General features: G+C 39.1%; 1 protein-coding gene across 1 annotated transcript in view; it reads right to left on the bottom strand.

Moving 5' to 3' along the window:
- Nucleotides 1–2,107: 2,107 nt before the first annotated feature.
- LOC100546489 (tubby-related protein 4-like) overlaps nucleotides 2,108–22,276 on the bottom strand; it is a 50,365-nt gene continuing 30,196 nt past the window's right edge. Inside the window, exons 4-9 of the mRNA XM_031552212.1 lie at nucleotides 21,027–21,207; nucleotides 18,445–18,579; nucleotides 14,436–14,602; nucleotides 4,637–4,861; nucleotides 2,764–2,998; nucleotides 2,108–2,277 (exon numbers count right to left, since the gene is read on the bottom strand). Of these exons, the coding sequence (XP_031408072.1) occupies nucleotides 2,129–2,277; nucleotides 2,764–2,998; nucleotides 4,637–4,861; nucleotides 14,436–14,602; nucleotides 18,445–18,579; nucleotides 21,027–21,207 (1,092 nt within the window). The 3' untranslated portion in view covers nucleotides 2,108–2,128. The remainder of the gene's footprint in view (nucleotides 2,278–2,763; nucleotides 2,999–4,636; nucleotides 4,862–14,435; nucleotides 14,603–18,444; nucleotides 18,580–21,026; nucleotides 21,208–22,276) is intronic.

Genomic DNA, 22,276 nt, shown 5'->3' with positions numbered 1-22,276 from the left:
TGGGGCATCCACAACCTCCTTGGGCAAACCTCTTCCAGTGTGTCACCACCCTCTGTGTGAAAAGTTCCTCCTAATATCTAACCTAAACCTCCCCTGTCTCAGTTTAAAACCATTTCCCCTTGTCCTATCACTATCCATCCTCGTAAACAGCCTTTCCCTCTCCTGTTTATACTCTCCCTTCAAATATTGGAACGTCACAATAAGATCTCCCTGGAGCCTTCTCTTCTCTAAGCTAAACAAGCCCAGTTCCCTCAACCTTTCCTCATAGGAGAGGTGCTCCAGCCCCTCTGATCATCTTAGTGGCCCTCCTCTGGACCTGCTCCAAGAGCTCCACATCCTTCCTGTACTGGGGGCCCAGACCTGAACGCAGTACTCCAGATGGGGCCTCACAAGAGTAGAGTAGAGGAGACAATCACCTGCCTCTCCCTGCTGGCCATCCTTTCTTACTGCAGCCCAGAACACAGCTGGCCTTCCAGGCTGCAAGTGCACACTGCTGGCTCATGTCCAGCTTCTCATCTACCAGGACCCCCAAATCCTTCTCCACAAGGCTGCTCTCAAGGAGATCTTCCCCCAGTTTGTATAAATACCTGGGATTGCCCTGACCCAAGTGCAGCACCTTGCATTTGGCCTTGCTGAATCTCACTAGGCTCTCACGGAGCCCACTTCTCCAGCATGTCCTGTTCCCTCTGGATGTCTTCCCTTCCTTCCCATGTGTCGATTGCATCACTCAGCTTGGTGTCATCTGCAAACTTGCTGAGGGTGCACTCAATGGCATCATCTATGTCACTGATGAAGATATTGAAGAGCACTGGCCCCTAGCATAGCATATATAATCATAGACTATATAATCTATATAGTGGAGAGTTACAGTTTAAATGTAAAGATGTGTAAAGCTTGACACATTTGCAGTTACTCAGATTGGGTGACTTCGGAATCATTTAAGAAAGCTTACAGCACTTCTACCAGATGTAGTATATGTAGCAAACCCTCAAGAAATAGAAACATGACACTTCAATTGGCAAATCTCTGCATTAATACGGCAAATCAAGGCTCCATAACCAGTGATCTCACTCTGAGCCAAATACTCCTGCCCCACATTATACAAAGGGCATCATGAGTAAGAAGAGATAATGTAACTGAAAAAGTTCACTGTGGGAAACAGAGCAAAAGCAAAAGCTTTTAGAAAACCAAGGCAGCAAGACAGTTTCTTTACCTGAGCTATTTCTGTTCTAGGCTCAGGTATTCGTGGCTCTTTCGTCAAGTACTACTGAAATAAAAACTTATTTCACACATTACATTCTCATATAAGTAGATGCATTTTCTTTGCTTTCTGCTAGGACAGCCTCATACTATAAAGCCTTTGGAAAGGCATTGTTTGCAACTGAAAGGGATCAAACCTGTAACATGAAGCTGGCAGGCTGACATCAGTACCTATGAGAATCATCACAGACACCCATGAGGCTCTGCACAGGTTGAGGGTTCTGTCTGTGCACACAATAAATGTAATGAAGAGCTGGCAGGAGAGCAACCAGACACATTAACAATTTAGAAACTTGTTCTGCGTTCCATTACAAAGCCTTGTCAACTCAGTGATTGGGAGGATATTTGCTAATCCTTCCTTGCAAGGTTGCCACAGCAACAGATGTGCCCCCTATAACTGGATCAATCGCATGGATCTCTTAACTTGAAAATACCCCTGAGGAAGTACAGTCTTTAACCAGACCAGGGATTCTAAACACAGAAGACTTAAAACATGAATTGTCTGAAGGACAAAATATATTCCATGATGGCAAGAGTTCATGTACAGCAGAGGCAGTGGTGGGAGAGTTCATAAGGTTTTTCTTTGAGACTACTTGTGAAAATTGAGGATGCTGGGAAAGAAGGGTGCCTTATTGCTCCCCATTACCTTTTGCCCCAGAAGTTTCCTCAAAGTCCACCTCAACATCAATATCTGAGATCAGTCTGGAACTGCACATGGCAGAGGACCTCAGTGCTCCAGAAGGCTCCTATCTGCCCAAAGGAGTTTGCTTTAAACTTTATAAAGTGTCAAGAAACTGTCAGAAAGGAAGAAGGGGAGGGAGGCAGAAAGAAAACCTGGGAAAAAGATGAGGCAATATTCAAGAAATGATTACCTGGGGAGTTTGGGTGATTTGCTAGCTCGACTGATTTTGGGAGATTTCTTTGCTGCCCAGTCATCACTCAGTTCGATATCGCTGGAGTCAGAGCAGTTGCAGCTGTCAATCACAGTGGAAATCAAGCTGTTTCCATAGATTTCATCTATCAAAACAGGCCCCAAAAAATGTAAGTGCTGCTTCAGAAAACTGATATCAATTACAACCATCAGTCATCAGAAGCATAAATCTGATCCATGGGCGGTAGATGAGATAAAAGTATAAAGACATAATTAACTGTTCTTTATCGTGCCTAGCCCAAGTTTCCAGTGGTCTGAACTCAAGTGTACATGATTCAGAGGGCTGAATCACATTCAAGTGACTTCAAAATCGAGATTAAAGGATATTTTCTGCTAATTACCAATCTATTCTCTTCTACTCAAAATATAACAAGTTCTCTTTGACAGTATGATACAATTTGAGAGGCTTGAGCCTAGATCATGCTAAAAACTCTTCCCCAGCAGAAAAAAAGGAAAAAAAAACCAGATACCAGCTTCCGTATTTTTTTATACAGATTTTCTTTAGCTGTTGAACTTTTAATATTTAAAGTCTTTCTAAATCATTTTTATGTAGAGCTACAGTTCACTTTTACCTGCTTTCCCATCTGTTTTAGGATCCATAATGACAAACTCTGGCCTCAACTTGCTGATACGACGTCCTTTCAGGATGGGCACCAATCCCCCAAGATATTCCAAGTACAGAGTATAACATGGACCACCAACTTCTGGGTCATCTTCTGTCCGCTTCATCGTGCAATGAAGACGTTCATTGCCAGCTGTTGGATAGCTGACAAAATCTCTCATATTGTTTGGGTCTGGGATAGGAGGCTTAATGAAACCAAGGAAGAAAAGAGAAAGTTTCCCATAGGTTACTGTTCTTTTTCTTGGGGGGGATGATTTAATCTTGACACAACTAACTGATCTTGAATCCAACTCTAACTTGGCAGGTCACTTTACTCTGTGGGTTATGCATGAGCGACACACAAAACAGTGGGGCTGTTTATTGCTTAGTTAGGCTTAAAACAGCTTAAAACTGAGAAACTAAAAGTAATCATATCAAAGAGGAAGGCTGGACTTGTAGATAACAAATCTGTATTCAAATTCCAGCTCTATCAATCACAAACTTGATAACAAATTTTAACTTGGGTAACACAGTCAAGTCAAAGCTTCAGAGTTCTATCTTGTCTCTTGCTGTCCCCAAAAGTGAACTTGGCCATTCACGTTCCCATTCCTCATTAGTACTGGTGCGTTCTATTACACCACGCTATTATGTTGTCAGCTCTTGGAAGAGCTTGTACCTGTTCTATCATCCCACTCACTTCTGAATACATGACCCATCTCTGACGAGGATCTATTTGCTTGCTGTGTAGAGAAATATGAGTCTGAAATTTAAGGTGGCTTATTTTGCCCTGCTTGCCAGCAGGCTGCAATAATCCATGAAGAGCACAGTCCAAAAGCAATTAGACTGCTTTTGTCTATGACAATATAGCCTGTATGACACAAATAACACTAACATGTGTTTCTTTACCACTGGTCTACTGAGTGCTCTGTATCTCTGGAGATCAAGGAGCCATGATTACAGCAAGGCATTTATTCTTCTTTGGCAAATGAAATGTTTCACAGTCACACAAATTGCCCTGATTAGGAGTACACAAATGGAACTGTATTGAATCATTACATTACAGGCATAATTTGCTCTCATTTAAGCTGGGCCAACTCAACAGATTTCAAATTAGTTATTCTAGAGTTATACTGTTATAATGACAACCCAAAACTTGTTTGAGAAAATGCTGCTATGCATGCACAAAAAATACATACCACGAAAACACATATTTAGATGTAGGACATGTACTAGCTAATGCTCTAGTTTTACAGGCTGTGATAGAGTTCTGAAATCCTAAGATGTACCTGGGAGCAAAAATATGAAAAAATAAGATTGAGCAGATGGCTCTGCAAGCAGCTCTGCTAGTGGTACAGGAAAAGATATAATATCTGCTTTATTTTTTCATAGCACTGTTGGAGTAGTAAGGTTAGAAGAACTCACGGTCACTAGAGATATTTGGGCAAACATGGATCTTAAATATACCTCTCCTGGCATTATAAGGAGTCTTGCAACAAACAGAGAGGTAACAGTTTTACCACTGTGAATGTCTCCTAAAACCATGACACCATTTCTTCTGCAGTCTTCCTGAGCTAACAGCTATCTGTACCTTGGAATGTCCTTGGAAAAGCCATCCATGCATAACAGCGCAGATCAGTGTGTGTAAGCCCTCTTTTCACATTTCAGTAGGCACCACACTAATCATCGACTTTGCTGTCCTTGAACAGGAGTGACCCTCAATCACGCTTTTTTATCATAATTATGTAGGGTCAGGATTTTATCCATTGTCACCTAGGAGCAGCAGGGGGAAGAAAATCAAGCATCCCCTTTCTCTTTCATGCGCACACATGCTGCTTTCCTTTTACCTTGATTGTTGGTATGAAGGCAGTGGTGAGGTATGAACAGAGCCGAGGGGGAAGGGTGAGTTTGCTGATATCCTTGTCATCCCGCAGACAGCTAGCAATGGTCTGCTGGCACAGAAGCTGCAGGCTGGAGACCCTGTGCTCTACTCTGACAACATATAGTGCAGGCCCAGAAGCCATCAGCAGGCGTGAATCCCTGTGACCCCAGCAGATGGAGATGATAGGACGCTGCACGGGGAGGAAAAGGGCACAACTTGAGAAGATCATACACGTTCACCCAAACAATTGCACAGCGAGTGATCATCTGAATACATCACCAATTAAGTTACACTAAGTCTTCTAGAAACTTAGAAAAGCATGCTACTGCCCACAAAAAGGGAGAAAAATGTGGACACCTGAAATTATTGATACCCATGGTTGATACACACGCAGTTCTTTTTACTAGCAAAACTTGAAGCTCTTCACACAAGGAATTGTCTATCAAATTCATCAATGAGATGAAAAAAATGAGGCGCTATAAGGATATATGACTTAAAAGTCACACACTGCTAAAGAGCAGGATCTTCTGAGGCACCATCCATGTTATTTTTTCAGTCGTCTAATCAACCTTCATCCACTGTTAATGGATCCCATTTTACAACTGAAATTCAGACTACATGTCCAGAGATAGCTACTAAACTAGCGGACAAGATTCACTTGGCTTTCTTGTCTTGCACTCCTTCTTTTGTTGCATTATGTCTTTTTTGAACTATTACCGGAGGAAATGAGCTGTAAGAGATCACCATGGCCTTTTTGTCTCCTGTTTGTCTATACTCAAATACATCCAAATTCAAGGCAGTCAACAACCAAGAGAGTCAGAGGTGACTGGCCCTAAATGTCAGACTTTGGAGCAGCATAACAAAAAATCACTCAAACTCTCCCTTGCACATTATTCCATGCTGCATGAATATTGAGTTCACACGATAATAGCAAGCTGTGTAGAGATTTAGAACAAAGTAAAAAAGGATTTCATTGCATGTGCCAAGTAACTGCCTGACTAAAAACTGAATGGAGTGGATGCTTTTACAAATATCAGCTCTTAGGAACTATGCCTGTTAAGGTAGGAGTAAACTTGTTTTCCAGAATGCAAGACACTCCTCATGGGTAAAACTGTCCCACAAATATCTCTGAGCTCCTTCCCAGACAGCTCCTTGTGCTTGCTTTCTAAACATTTGGGCCAAAATCCATCTTTTTAATGCAAAGCACTGCTGTGTCTTGACATCTTATAGCACTATCACTGTTATTCTGACCCTTTGTGAGGGTAAAGTGCAGCCAGCTGTCATATCTTGCTTGATGTGCTACAAACATCTTTGTTTGCACATATACACACACTCTAAGGAATCTTCAGCTCATAGCTGTTATCTCAGTACAAAACACCAGCTTAGGATAAGGAAGACACTCCCAATCCATAAGGCACACTGTAAAGAAGGCTGTTATCAGTGAATTGAAAAAGGCTCAATCCTTCCTGTGAAGGACTTCCTTTTTTTCACAATCCTCAACACTTAAAAATTCAAGCGAACATATTCTTAACTAAATTATGAACTGTATTTCCCTTAAGGTCAGGCTCTCTTTGGAATATCATAATGCACTGAACAAGAATTAACTACACAGAAGACAAAGGTCAGGGCACACTCAGTAGTAATCTTTATCTGCTCCTCTCTGCTAATATGGTACCCACAAAATGGGTTAGATTAGCCCAGAATATACTAATCTAGTTTGGGAGCAAAAAGTTTTCCCTTTATTTACCAATTCAAAAAGCTTGAAGATGAGAAACTAGGGGAAGATGTTTTTCAGTGAATGATATAAAGCAAAATGCAGTTGCACAGCATGATATCAGTGCACAGCATGATATCAGTGCCTATCATCAAGATAAAAGGCTGGTGGCAGATTTTTTTTTTCAGAGAAAAGACCTTTCCTGCTATGTAATCTTACCCTAGATTTAAATTTCAATGAAAATTCTGGTTTTAAAAGCAGAAAACCTTGAGAGGCAACACCACAAACACTTCTCTGGATGCACAAACCTTCAGGCCTATTGATATGTAAATGGAAGCAAAAATATGTGAATATTGTGATTTTAACAGTAATTGCTAAAGGTATTTTGTAGTGAACTTCAAAAGAACTGAAAAGTCCTTTGTGTACCATCGATAATTACTACACAGCTTGTCATAACCATAACCTGTGGGGCTGTCTTTGATAAAATATCTCTATTAATGGGTATTTTCGTTATTTGAGGGTAAGTTCAGCCCTCATACTGTTTAATAGTGATAAGACAATTCATGCTGCTTGTAAAATGTGATTGAAAAGGCACTGACAAAAGTTAGGCAGCTGTCACATCTGAAGTATGACAGTCTGAGGAAGGCACTAGGAGAAGTGACCCCGATTTCCCCAAGAACTGCATTTCAGCATGGGCAGAACTATCTACCTGATAGTAGTGGGATAGTTACCTGATAGTTGTGGGATCCAAACCACATCTGTCTGGTGGTGTTGGATCAATTAAAGCTTACCTATAAATAAGGTGAGGGAATAAACAAATATGTGACTTTGCACAAAAATGTTTATTTCTTGCACAGTTTCACAGCAGAAGAAATTGTGAAGTCTACTACCCCAGCTATCATAATTCAATACATCACACCCGGACAGCCCTTTGCTCATCCAGTTATTTGAGTCAAATGAAACTATTTCTGCCCTCAGATTACTGTAGGGCAAGAGAGGAGCAGATAGCACCAGTGCAAGAACATCTGTAATCTTAAATGCATTCCCAAAGAAGAGATTTTTCAGTAGCTTTGAAATGTTGGGTGGGGCCTTTGGCAATAAGCACCGTGGAGCAAAGGATGAGCAGAAAGCCAGATGCCAAAAGAGATTGCTTCATGGCATGATCTCATCTGTTTCCCAGCAGGCAACCATAACTCAGCCGTTTTCTAACTTTTGTAGGCTTGATCCCATTAGTTAGGCATATATTTATGTAGACAATACGTACAAGTGGGTGTACATTCAAATGCACACGTACACATAATTCCTACAAGGGATGAACTGCTTGCGTCATGACATTTGTACTCTCTTTGTGTAATTAGTCTCCCATACACATCATGTTCTACTCTTAACGTTCTCAGTCTCGGCAAAAGGCACTTACACAATATTGGTTTGCATTTGCTTACTGATTGACCACGCATGCTTTGCCTCCATTTTCTACAGAATGCTCAGATCCCCAGTATCCCTCAAGTCTAATATCCAGCAACACTTCATTTACAGAGAAGGTCTAGGATTTCAGATGAGGTTCATGGAAAATTAGAGCATGATTAAATGCCTGGGGAAGTAAGAAGATCACCCAAATGCCAGATCTGACCTGACCTTTAAATGTACTGCTCCAATAATATTTCTCAATAACGAGACTTCCCACTCTTTTCCTTGAAGGACAGGGACATGAATCAATTATCTCTGCAAGACAATTATTAGCTGGCTACAGCATTCCCTTCAAACACTGCTGAGCAAAAGCAATTTATCTGCAGTGTTCAATGCAAAAGTATTGTTCCTTATAAAGCACCTGCTTATTTCCATTATTTTAGTAAACAAGGAAGAAAAAGTTGTTGATACAGATATTGCAGACTCCAGCAAAGTGGAATTTTATTTTCCACGTTTGCACACATGTTCATTTCTTCTAGGAACAAGGAAATGCACTAGCAGCAAACTTCTAATGATTATTTCTAATCTTCCTCTGCATATAAATCGGGTGTTGAAAGATCTTAGCACAAAGTATACAGACCTGAGTGAGTTCCTGATTTAGATGCAAACATGTAAAAAAAACAACAAAAGAACAACAAAACAAATGTCAGAGGAATTCAGCTTTGTATATTAAAAATAATGAAGAACAAAAAAAATGTAATGTTTTATAAGGAGAAATATTGTCTGAAAACACATCTCAAAACCGGTCAACAAGTTCTATTGCCATTCTTCTCAGAGTGAGTTTGAAAGTCTCTCTTACAGGAAAAAAACATAATTTATAAAATTTTCATCACTCGTATAAAGTTGAGTTAAGGAGAACACCATGCAAGCTGCTCCTTGTTGCATTTCTTGAGTTCAGAAATTCTAAGGTCAGGGGACCTTAGGACCCTTGACTACTGGAAGTCCCACTTGGTAATGAGATGAACGAAGGCAGATATTTCAAGGCAGAAGATCCAGGAAAAGGGGATTTTCTGAGGAGAAGAAACCAAAATGCAGAACTGTATCCAGTCAATGGTACGTACAAGTAGAAACTCTAGCCTACACTGCCTGCTTTCTCTCACTGTAAAGTGCTATTGTGGAGATACACATTTTGTCTTTCCCTCTGCTTTTTTTCAGAGAAATCAGAAGGTACAATGGCTACAGTGCCCATCTGGCTCTCAGAAATGTCTCTGTACTGCTCTGTACATCTCTGTACTGCTCTAGAGTTCAAGGATAACTACTGGAAACAGTGCAACTTCTTCATTCTTTTGTTCCTATGTTTACAATGGGAATAATACTAACTACTAACGACTAAGAGAATTGATGATAAAAGCAATAAGTTCCATGACCTTACCAAAAATTGTATTACTTATATGATTTTTCATGGAGCAAACTCTTATTTGACTTGCAAATGTTTCTTATATCCTCTGTTTTTACAGTGATTTTTTTGTTTTTGTTTAGATTTCAGTACAAATGTGAGATTCCATCTTCGCAGAATGAGGCTGTTCTCAGCCAAATATAGTTAGACAGAACCCGTTTTGCAGTCCTGATCACAATCCATTTGTGCAGCAGTCAAAGATGATCTCACGGCCTGTTTGTAAAACATTAAGGTACTTATTGAAATCCCAAAGAACGTTAGGCCAGCTAGTTCAGAGTCGCTGCTCTTGTTTATCTTTCTGTAACAAAGTAAATTCTCCAAAATTTTGGTGCCATCCAATGTAAACTAAACAGGACTCATTTCAGATGATTGAAAACAAAAGGCAATGTTAATTCGGAAGCAGTAAACCTGAACACTGAATGTGAAATTAATGAAGACAAAGTAAGCAAGGTTAGCTCAGCTGGGGAACATAAAAGGCAGCCTCTTCCTCTCACAGTCCTTTTGATCTGAATTTAACCTAAAATTGTACCTCTTTTCTCAGGCTTAGTAAAATGAATTCTACCAATTACCAGATTTCTGCAGAAGCACACAGTCTTCCACCTAACTGTTCAGGTGCCAAGAAGTTTCCAGCAAAGAAGCAGCCTGTGAAATGTCACAAGGGCTTCTGCTGATAGCAGTATGGTTAGAGCAAGCAGGTCTTCTAAAAGACACCTGGAAACCTCTGCTATAAAGATGCAGACTTTGGTATATTGCTTTGAATTAGGGTCTAAAAGTATTGCACTAAGAAAAATGTGACTACACTTTTACTGCATCTGACCTTCTTGCCCATACATATAGCAACTGATTAGGAGACATGCTGGGCTCAACCTGCTCTCATCTTCTTCATTGCAATCCTCGTGTAATCTGTTCACACAGCAATTACATAACGAGATAAAATTATAATCTAACCTTCTTTAGGATTATAAATTTGAGATGAGATCAGTACCAGGGTTTCTAGATCCATGCTCTTGTTCCCCTGAATATATGAGAAAGAAAATTATAAAAAGCAAAGGAACCAAAATAGAAATAGCAAATCTGAACCAAGAAATGGGATAACTTCATGGGTCTGGTGAAGTTGGTAGACACCCGTGTTTAAAGTCCAAAGACAGAAGAAGACAGAAAGCGGCTTTATCCACTCAGAAGTAAGCTTTCTGACAGTAGGTATTGTTACCTGATATAAAAAACCCTGTCTGCTCCTTAGATGAGAAATTCGGAAGTGACAGAATTCAGTTGCAGCATTTCCCATAAACGATTTAGCAAGACTGCAAAACAGCCTTGAATGAGGCCACTTACTGTTAGTCCCATATATGCTTAGTGCCAGGAGAAGGTTATGAGGCTTTAATACAAAACATAAGAAATAAACATTCTTCTGATTAAGAAATTATAACCAGCAGAGCAGTCTGCAGTTTTAATCAATGTTTTAAGTGCTGGGAAAGCAAGGCCATGAAAAAACTGCCAGCTAGAAGAATTGGGCACAGTTTCAGTTCATCAGGTTAATATTTGTGTACATGAGAGCGAGAACAGTAATTACTAAGATTTACAGGAATTGATAATGTGTTTATATCAAATCAATAATCAGTATTCTCTGGATTATGAACTCAGTTTTGATATAACTGCTTCCAATAACATTAAAGTCTGGTGTAACTTTCCAAAGGGATTTGAGATTTTTTCTTTGCACTACATTCTGCAAACATATATTGCAAATATATTTTGCAAATGTATTGCAGAATGTCAGGCTGAAGTCCCAGCACAGAGAGCTCTATCATTCTGTTTATGAATATTATTTTTCATACAAAGCTACAGTGTTCATTTGGATACTTCTATACAAGCGTGATTTCCCTACCTAGGGTTTTACAGTCAGCAAACTAGGTTTATGAACCATAAAATCCTACACTGAAGGTGCTTAGGAGAGTTAATCAAATGATATGGAGGATGGCAAAAACATATTAAGGCTGGAGGAGAAGGTGGCATACAAAACACCTTGAAGGAAACCATGACAACAGCCATCATCAGGATCAGCAAACTGCAGTACCCAAATCTATTTTATGTTAGAGTTTTAAGTGCCTTTGTGTTAGGTAATGTTCCAGTCAAGTTACATTTAAATCCTACATCAGTTTTAGACTGAGTTTTACTACGAACAATTTATAATTTCTTGTTTCCTTAATACTCTTCCAATATACGCAGCAACAAACGAAGACAGTTGAGTACATTTTAGTGATAACAATTTCAGACATCTGCTTTATCAAAGAGTTGGGACAGAAGGCGACACAGAAACTCAGTTTGGCACCAGCAATCCACTACTTCCTGTGTTCATTGTTGTTTTACTTCCTATGAAAGTAGGAAGTAAAGTATTCCCTTCCTAAATTTGGAAAAAATGCTCATTTAGAATACGCTTTTGCAGTCATACATTTGCTTGCTTTGGAATAAACAGTTTTAGTACCAGAAGAGTTTGAGATGTGTAGATTCTTTTCTTCCATTTACGTTCAGTAACCAGTGATGAATTTTATGAAATACCATTACAAGGCTGATTGCCATTTTACATAGAATTAATGAATTTGCTCTGATGAATTTGTTATCAGACAAATTACTGGGACTTGACTCACTAGCATATCTGCATATATATTCTTGGAGCAGATGCGTGGAATAACAAGTTACTAGTGATATTTTTGCAACAGCAGTTTTTATCTGGTTTTGCTAGTAAACCAAATACTTTGCAATGCTCTAGCGTACCTGGTACTTAGCTGGAAGCACTGTTAGACCAGCAATTACACACAACAGTAAAGTCCACATGAGCAGATACAGGTGTTTTCTGAAATATCTCCTTCACTTCCTCCTGCAGCTGAGTTAAATACGAACTTAAGTGCAATAAATAAAGAGAATAAACACTGACAAATGACAGGAAAGGAGTGGCTCCACTTCTAGGCAAGCTTATGCACGCAAGTTTTTAATTAACATAAATATATCAGTTGGAATATTTTTAGCACGGTTTCTCAAGGAAATAAGCATGATTGTTGTGTTAATGAGTGGTTTCCATCTCTCTGACTTTCACTTCTATCCTTGTTCTGAAGCTGTTGGCCAATAAAGAGGGGAAAATCTCCACGATACTGAAAAACTGCAACTTTAGTGAAAAATAGCAGCTGGAAAGAACAGAGGGGTTTGGGTTAATTATTTTCACTATGAAAAGTACTGTGGTATGAACTTAGCAATAACCCACTCTGTATGACCTGTCCATTTGTTCAATGAGCATTCATGGGGAACAACACTAGAAACGGTGTTGATCTGGATGAGGGGACTGAATGCACCTTCAGTAAGTTTGCAGACAACACCAAAGTGGGGGAAATGTCGAACTGCCTAAGGGTAGGAAGTCATACAGAGGGATGTGGAGAGACTGGATCAATGGCCGGAGGCCAATGGGATGAAATATAAGACCAAGGAAATACTTCTTCTCCAAAAGAGTGGCAATGCATTGGAAAAGGCTGCCCAAAGAAGTGGTGGAATCACTGTGCATGGAGGTATTTAAGGAAAGGGTACATGTAATACTTAGGGACTACTATGGTTCAGTAGCCAATATTGATGCTAGGTGGATAGTTGGACTAGATGATCTTAGAGATCTTTTCCAACCTTTCTGATCCTATGATCCTACTATTTAATAGGTAAAATAATTACCACTCACATCAACCACAATACATGCTCATTTTCCCCCAAGTGATTAAGCAGAGAAGAAAGGAGAAGAGACGAATGTATAAAAGGAAGTTGAAGGGATGTAAGAAGAACTAGAGGAAACGAAAGCATGGAGGTAAGAGAGAATTTGTGGTTGTTGGGAAGAAAATGGGGAGACAGCAGCAAGCCTGTACAGATATACATCTCAAGGCTATCTGTCCCAATCCATTCTACTGCTCAAACAACTTGATTTCACCGCTTCACACCCAAGTGCTGTACTGGTTCCATAGGTAACACGGACATACTATATTCTGGAACTGAGTAACAGAATAAACCTTTAAACCTGGTCTGGGAGTAAGTATCACTGGTATAATGTTTTCTCCAGAAGTGATCCACTGTGAATATGGGTGCACTATTTTGCTTGAAAAACTATGTTTAAGATAATAAAACTGTGTATGTATAAGTCTTTTAAACATCTAAATCAGCATTAGGCATCTCTGTACTTATTTAGGGTGGCTTTGGAAAACATCATTTTATATGTTACAAAACTAAAGAATTCTATCTAAATTAGAGTGCTGAACTAGTAAGCACGGGTTAATGCTAAACGTAAGTAAACACAAAAACTCAGCAGCCAGTTTACTATGTCATCCTTTTGTATCCATCTCAGCTCAGGGTACTGAAAAAGAAACAATAATAGGTGGTATCATCATTGATTACATGTAATCAACATTTTTTGCCACTTTTTGATTTCAAAGTTGTTATAATTAATTAAGTTTCACTAGTAACAGTCAGAAATCAGAATGGAGTCATCTCTACAGAAAATGAGACAAACTGTAGAGTGACTTTCAACTGTGTTCTGGAAGAACAATGAAGAGCTACAAACAATTGTGCTCCTGAGCAGCACACAGTCCATGTCCTTTTGATAGTCAAGTAACACAACCAAAGTTACAATGGAAGTCTGTACAGAAAGTGGAAACAAAAATAAGACATCCTGATTCTTCCTTGTCTGTCTGATGCCATAACAAGTAAAATATTGCATCAGACCAAGTGATCATACTTTAGAAAATTATAGCAGTAACAAGAGCATATAATCTTGATACTGGACTTGGACCATATTATACCAGTTCTTGGCTCTGCTACAACATCAAGCAAGTTATCTATTTTTTGTCCTCACTCACTTATCTGAGAAATAACAGAATTTCTCTTTTCTGTCTTGTCCACTTGTGGCCCAATGGTTTTAATAAAAAGAACATTTCTTATTTTATACTTGCACAAGACCTAGCACCGTGGGCCCTAGAATCAGATGTATTCTTGGATGTTTACTGTAATATAAATAACAACTACGGAGCATTTTTATAATATTGCATTTTGGAATGCAGTAGGACATTTTACAATCCTTTTCATATTACAAGTCTAAACCAAGAAGTCAATGTATGAAAAGTATGCCAGAAAAGCATTAAAAACTGACTTAAACAATCTCTCTCCTACCTGCACAGGTGTCTCCAGAGTGTAGATATGTTCCCCGCGCACGTTGTAGAACTTGACAAGCGCGCTTTTCAACAGAGACCCATTGCCAAGTTCAACGAGCTGACACTGCTTCTCCATCCCTGCTACTGCAAGTAGGTCTCCTTGCGTGCACCACTGTACCACCACATCTGAAATTGCAAAGATAGTTTACAATAATCTCTTATTAGAAGCAACAGGAATCATTTTCCAGCTGCACCAAAGTGATTTGAGAATCTAAATTATACTCTTGGAGGTTACATGAGTATTTAAAACCCTAAATCTTTTCATCAAAATAGCAGCTAATACGTTGTAAATGCACTTTTGAGAATGCTGCTTCCTTTTTATTGTGTGAACTGCAACAAAATGTCTAACAACTCACTAATGAATCTATTCCTGTGGTAAGTATAGAATGTAAGTTAGTGGTCGTTCCCAGGTATGTAACTATAAGAATTTAGTAGCAATATTAAAACTAGTGAGGAAGATGTATAGCTTTGTGGTAAATAAGTGGAGTCACTTTAATGCCCAGATAAATAACCTCACTGAGCAGCAAAGACTGTCTGGAGAGACCTATAGTGCAAAAAACCAGCATGTTTAGTAGTGCCTCACATTCTCACTGGCTGTAAGTGTAACTTTTAGTATAACTCAAAATCTGTACCGTCAAGCATGGAAGACTTTTGGATTTTTCTCCATAAATACATATAGCCTCCATTTCACACGTTTTCTTTTGACTTGACTTCTGAAAATCTAATCCTCAGTCTAGCAGGAATTTGCCAGAAGCACACAGGGATTGCTTAGTCTCTCATACACGTGGATATGAATATACAGATCAGTTACTTCTATAGGCACCTCTCAATGAGGAACACCCACAGTTTAATTTAGGGATGCTAACTTCAAATTGTTATATCTTCCAGCTCTTTGTCACACCAAAACAATATTTGTGCTCCTGCTTGTGTTTCAGAGGCAAATTTGCATGTACAAGGAATATTGAGCTAGTCTTTAAACCTTTTTACTCTTAAACCGGAGGTGAAAGGCAGCTATTTTGTGCTGAGACAAAGTGATGGTGAAGACAAAACTTTTGTGCTCTGGGATGCTCAATCTGCCAAGAACCTTTTGAAGACATTTGTGGGCGAGAAGCTGTCTTCAAATGAAGAAGCAGGAGAGAAATGAGAGTTGGCAAGAAGGATCTCAAAATTGTTTCAAGTTGTCAACTTGTCATTTTCAGGGACTTCTATGTGCAATTTAAAATGGTTTTGTATTATTTCAACTTTCTGGTATTCCTCATGGGAATTATGCTTCTCATATATCAAGGCAAGGCACATGTTTCTCAAGATAATTTTTTCACAGCAAGGCACTGCATGCCTCTTTTTTTTCTGTTGGTCCTCAGCCCTCTAAGTAATCTACAATGGGATTTAATTAATCTTTTTCAGAGTCTGATGATGGGTGTTTTAGAAATCAATGATGCAGGCAGATCAACTCCATTTGTGTTAACTGGATTAACTACACAACTACCAAAGTGAAACAACAATCTCCTTCAGATAAATGCCTCCAAGCAAAACCTGAGTTGATCCCTACACCTAGAGGAAGAGGAGTAACCACTGCGTCCAGCAGTTTTCTCTCTCAGTCAAAACTCCTAGAGCAAAGCTGTTGCAAAGGCGGTGAAGAGCTGGATGTCATTCACAGCATCCCCTGGGAACAGTATGGCTTCACAGTATGACACACCACCAATGGGGTCTTCAAAGACTACTGAAACTTGACATAAAATAGCTCAATTGAGAAATGTGTCTCACTGCAAGCTCAGAGATTAGAAATCAGATGGAGGATAATGGAGTGTAATGGTCTGCAAGTGAAGGCATGTTCACAAGTCTTTAACAGAGAGCGCTTTAAATGTGCAACAGGTCTGCAGGTAGCAATTGCAGCTAACTAGTGTATCTAGCAGATGTAGTTCAATAGTTCTGTAAAGATCAGCGCACTGAGAACCACTGAGTTAAAAAGCATGGAAGAAAGAAAATACTCAACTGAACGGTTCAAGAGCTCCACTAGACCTAACAAAACGTCCCAGAGTGTTTAAGCTGTATGAAAGAAGAACTTCATTTGGGTAACCAAACTCTCATCTAACAGCAAAAGTTCTTCTACATCAATTTAATGTGAATATTCCCAGTAAAATTACAACTATGCAAGCCAGTAGAACAGCAAAAATATTTTGGTATTGCATGGAAGAGTTTAGTTTTCTGCTTTAAAAATTTATTTAGTAGCCTACAGCAGCCTATAAAGACAATGCATCTGCTACAGAAACTACAATGCAATACCTATAGATTTCAGACAGTAACACATGAATTGACTTACACACAATACTGGAAATCATTCATTCTTAGCCGTGTTCCAAGTGGCTTCTGAGTATGGAGACCCCTGTGCTGGGTGGAGTTGCATATTCTTGCACATGATAACAACCAACAAAATGACAGCTGCTTGTCAACATTTTTAATAAAAAGGTACAGAAAATGTGTGTATCCATATAGTAACTAAATTTAAAATACTTTCCATAATGAAACTGTTAGCTTCAAAACAAGACAGAGATATCCCAAACACCTTTCTTTCATTCTCACGTTGCCAATCCAGCAAGATGTTGCACATTCTTCTACTGATGTCAATGATAAAGTCCAGTTTACAGTTCATAAATATATTTTACTGTAACTTGCTAAAAGAAGGTGATGTAATTAAGGGATCTTTTTCCATTAGTTAAAATCAGTGGGGAAAGAGAAACAGGACAGACATCCTCATCAAAATGGAGCCTCACAGCACTAAACAGAGAACAAGATGGGTTTGTTTCTCCTTCTGGTTCTAGCAAGAAGCACAGACTAGATGACAACTGAAAACCACTTATCTGATCTACTATACTTTCACAGTGATGCTGGGCACACAACCCAGTGGATATTACAAGAGCTTCTCTATATTGGTTCCAGTTTCCCAGATTTAAAGTAGCCTTTCTGGCAAAAGAAGTTTTCTGATCATAGGATTGCCTCATGAAGCTACTTTTTGCCAGCCACATACTTCTTGGGTTGGGACAGACAGAAGCTGGAGTCGGATAGAATTCTCCAATGTGAAGTTATATTCCTCTGCATATCTGATCACCTCAAAACTACTGCGACCTTTCGCCAACAGTATTACACTGTTACAGAACAGCCAAGGATTTGCTCTGACAGCTAAATTTTCTCTTTTTTTGTATCTAATATAATACTGATTTACCTGTAGAGATATAAAAAAAAATCAAAGGAGCCTATTTTTAACCATGTGCTTATGTGTCTTAGTGAATTAAAACTTGTCTGCAGGCAAAATACCATAAATTGCCAGCACTGAGAGCGCTGGAAAAGTTAAGGACTTTTTGGCAAGTAAGATCAGTAAAGATTTCAATGTAAATAAACACTAAAATAAATTAAAATAAACAATAAATAATTAAAATAATTAAAATAAACATTAAAGCATATCATTTAGCAAGATGTATAGTAGTAATCAGTGAAATTTTCCTTCTCAGAATAACTTGCCTCTTGGTAAATAACAATCTTAGCAAGTTTCCAAAATTTGTAAGACATGGGAAAGAGCGTTCTGATTCTTATCTGGTTACTAAAAGCATGGGAAGAGACATTGTGAATTAAGGATGAACACAGTGTTAATGTGAGAGGGCCATTCACACAAACAAACAAACTTATTAGCACATGCAGCTGAAAAATGGCAAACAGATCAGTTTGCTCTGCAAAGCTGCCATAAAAACATGATCTAAAAAATTTAAACATTAAAAAATAAAAAATAAAAAATTAACCAAGCATTTCTTTTCCACCAGCAGGTGTCAGTGCTGATAATGGCAATACAAGCGGCTGAGCTCTGGCTGGATAAGAGCTGGGTTAGAAGACAGACACAAAAAGGTAACATACAGATACATAATTCAAAGTACAAGTAAAACAGAGCATAAAACGGGGTGAAATATTTTCCTTTTTACCTTTCAACCCTGAGCGGATGATAGTAGGAGACAAGTCATCATAATTGTTCATTAAACTGATGTCTCCCGACGTGAAGCTGACGGTCAGTAGCGGCTTGGTGTTCTGCACCGGGACTGGATATGTAGCTGGTCCATCTGCAAGCACAAGGTTCTGGAGTGAGTGAAAACTAAGCAATCAGAAATAACTACATCAAGGCTGAGAGGCACTGTAGTTAGGCTTATTCTCATCAGGTGTTGTTCAAAATTTTGAACTACTTGCTTATTTCTGCAACGTCTGTAAACAAAAGCAAAGCAGATACAGTTAGTTAATTTGTCTGCTTCTAGGAAGCCACAATATTTTTTCTCTTTGCTTTTTCACTGCAGCATACCCCAAATGATTTACGGATCTTCTGTTAAGTTACCCAAGAATGGTCTTCTACCCTCCTCTACTGTCAACTCCCCAGAGTTGAAAGTCAGTGCTTTGGAAAGCGTCCTTGGATCCCAAGTTGAAAAACAGCATAATAAACACCATCATCATGCTAAAAGCTATTTGTTACATAAATTTCCTGTCTGGGCAAGTAATGGGGACTCCTCCTGAAGTCACTAGAGACTTTGTAAGATCTTCTAGGAGAACATACCAACCTTTCACAAATTGCTGTATTTTAAATGTTAAGAGCTAGGAAGCAGCATGAAAAATTGTGTGCCATCCTGCACAACAGGATTCAATGAGCTCAAAGGTGAAGATGAGATCAAACGAATACTTTACTTTCAAAACTATTTCTATAAAGCCTCTGTTTCCCTGGGCTTATTTTTCAGCATTCATTAAAATTCACTTGTTCAAATACTTAATGACCAATGCTGCCGTCTGCAGCATTCACTATTTAACTCCATTTTGTTTACAAAGCTCAAGAGGAGACAGTGCTGGATCCTGTTAAAGTGTTGCTCTCAATGCATGACCAGCACATTCTCAGTCATCAAAAATGGCAAAGGCGTTTAAGAGTAGTATTGCTTCCTGAACCTGCAAAAAGTCAATCAAAAAGCACTTCAGAGAATGATGTCTAGTAATTAGCTCTGTGTGTGTATGTAATTTGGTAAAAGAAACTCATCGAACTTGCTGTCCTTTCTACACTTCTGTGTGAGTCAAAGGCTTGTCACCTTTGAGAGGTTTATGCTGCATCTGCTCTAAAGAAAACAAATCATGTTTGGGTAATCATTAAAAGCAGACTTGTAGGCTTGTAACGAGTCCACCCACCCTGATTGACTCAGAAAAAACTATCACATTTGGATCATTTAAGCTCTCATCTCTGTACTCTGCAATTTCACCACCCTCCAACTGGATTTCAAAGGTATTATAAAAATTCAATGTTATTCCTTGTCTTGCATTAGAAGCTTGCTAGGAAATTTGAAGGTTTGTGGGTTTTTTTTCCTACTAAATCAATAAATCTCACTCATTATCAAGAGTCAGGCGTTAAAGCCAAAACAAAACTCGGGTCAAAAGATGCTAGCATTTTTTTCAGATGATTACATTCCATACCAATATTTGCTAAATATATGTTTATCATACTGACATGCATATAAGTGATTCTGAAAAAGATATTTTTGGACTGAGTCCAAATGAGAGCTAAAACTGTAAGAGTCCTCAATTCAGTGGTTCATATCCGAAATACAGATTCAGAATCATTTCTAGCTATCATGTATTTAAATCTTTATTGCGCAATCATTGTTGCCTTAATCCTTTCGTATCTTATTTGTAGAATAATCAACAGCATTTACAAAAAGAAGTGATGACCATATCCTACCCCAGACTGTACATACATGGTAGCTGATAGGTTTTTGCAATTTATGATTTCCAAAGAGTTTAAAACCAAAGCACTTCACCCAAGAAGTTTTATACTTAATAAGGGTCATGATGGATTTCCTCCAGACTCTCAAACTGGCAATGTGTTCAGAAGTATGGGAATTAGTAATTTCAGTCAGCTCCAGTCACCCTCCATCTACCCCATGTAGTTGCAGGAAATATTTTTATAACCACTCCTATACGAAATTTATTGAGCTCTTTGTGTCAGTACTATCAAGGATGGAGCTATAATGATGAGTATTATCTCTGCTTCACAGGATTTCTTTAAAATTAAAGATGCAGTACCTTCTGCCATGTCTAGTACTGTTATCTTTTCAGACAAATATATATAATATAAAATACAATGCATTAACTTTTGTGACTGCCCTCTACCTATTACGGACCATGGCAATATCTCACATGTGCTTATCAGTGACATCTGATGGGCCCCTATCTACTTTTTTTCACTTGGCCTCACTAAAAAACTTTTCAGTTTTGTGCTGTTACCTCATTGTGCAAATGGAGGCAGAGCAGCATGGGTGAGGTGTGTCTTGCAGCATGCCATACTGGCAGAGTTGGGATGAACCCACTCCCTCATAACAGTATTCTGCTCCACCCCCGATTCTATCTCAAGAGCCATACATCATCTTTTGTCTTCTACCTGCTTGAAACCACAGCCATCCTGTTATTTCAGTACAACACGACTGCTCCCTGGTGTTCATAAGTGCCAGCAAAGCTAAAAGAGAAGGACATGCAAGGAACCTACCCTGTGGTGGGGAATAGTCGTCCGAATCTGTGTCGCTCTCACTGCTGTCCTCCACCAGGAAGCTGGGGTAGTTCCAGGACATGCTGAGGATGCCATCTGACTCATGAAGGAGCACATGGGCCAGCATTCGCCCATGGCAGTCCATGACGATAACCTGACCATCAGCAGTGCCAAACAGAACCTGAAAACAACAAAATGGACCTCAATCCCATCAGAGGTCAGTGATTGGACCGTTCTTTGAATGCATCTTTCAGATAGCTTGCTATGCTGGAAATGAATTGAAAGTAAAGCAGACAAGGGTTTTAACTGGTGCCACAACAGGACACTGCAGCCTATCAAAGATGTACACAACAAATGAAGTCAAAGCAGCAAAATCAAATTTGTCTGGATTATCAAGAAGTCACTGGACTTTGTGTCCCTTATGTGTAGGAGTTAAAGCAGTTTCCACTAACTCAGAGTCAACTGACATAGCAGGGGGATTAGAAGTGGATAATGATTAAGGTCCCTTCCAACCCAAGCCATTCTACGATTCTATGACATGGGAGAAAATTTTTTGCCCAGTTAATATTTCTGGGAAGAATAGTAAACAATGGGGAAGACTACATGAGACCTTGCTGGAGCTTTGAAAGAGGTAGCACAGAGAAGGAATGTACAAAACAACTGCCACAGTTGTTTGATTACATATCTCAAAAAAACCCATGCATGCTTACTTGAGGGCTGATAGAGGATCAAGAAGTGATATGGTCAGCTCCTAAAATCAGTGAGCAAGTTTCACAGTGGGATTTGTTTTGTTTACTTTAGTATGAGCCATTACAGTTTATCTGAGCTTGGTCTTTACCACCACTAAAGTGAGTTGGCAGAAGGGCTACCACAAGTTCTACAGTATTCTTGGCTTATAGAGAAATTTCTAAAATTAGGGCCAGAAACCATGCCATCGGTTTATACAATATCAAAATGCACAGCTGACAAATATGAGATCCTAGTAGAGACTGCAAACAGCCCATGAGAAACAGAAAGCTGAATAGAAGAGGACAGGTTATTCGATTGACGAGCAGAAAGAAGGTTGGAGACTGTGCTCCAAAACTAGAGGTAAAAAGCAAAACAATCACTCACCTGGAAGAAGATTATTACAGCCCAAGAGGAAGGCAATACGTTACATGCTCAGGAAGGGTAAAGAAGAACTCCCACCCACCACTTGAAAAACAAAATGTATAAGGCAAGTTTTTTTTTTGTGCTCTTAAACTGTAGCC

Source organism: Meleagris gallopavo, chromosome 2 (assembly GCF_000146605.3).
Source record: "Meleagris gallopavo isolate NT-WF06-2002-E0010 breed Aviagen turkey brand Nicholas breeding stock chromosome 2, Turkey_5.1, whole genome shotgun sequence".
Classification (NCBI taxonomy): Eukaryota; Metazoa; Chordata; class Aves; order Galliformes; family Phasianidae; genus Meleagris; species Meleagris gallopavo.
Note: the sequence above shows the minus strand (reverse complement) of the source record. Positions and strands in the feature narration are given on the sequence as shown.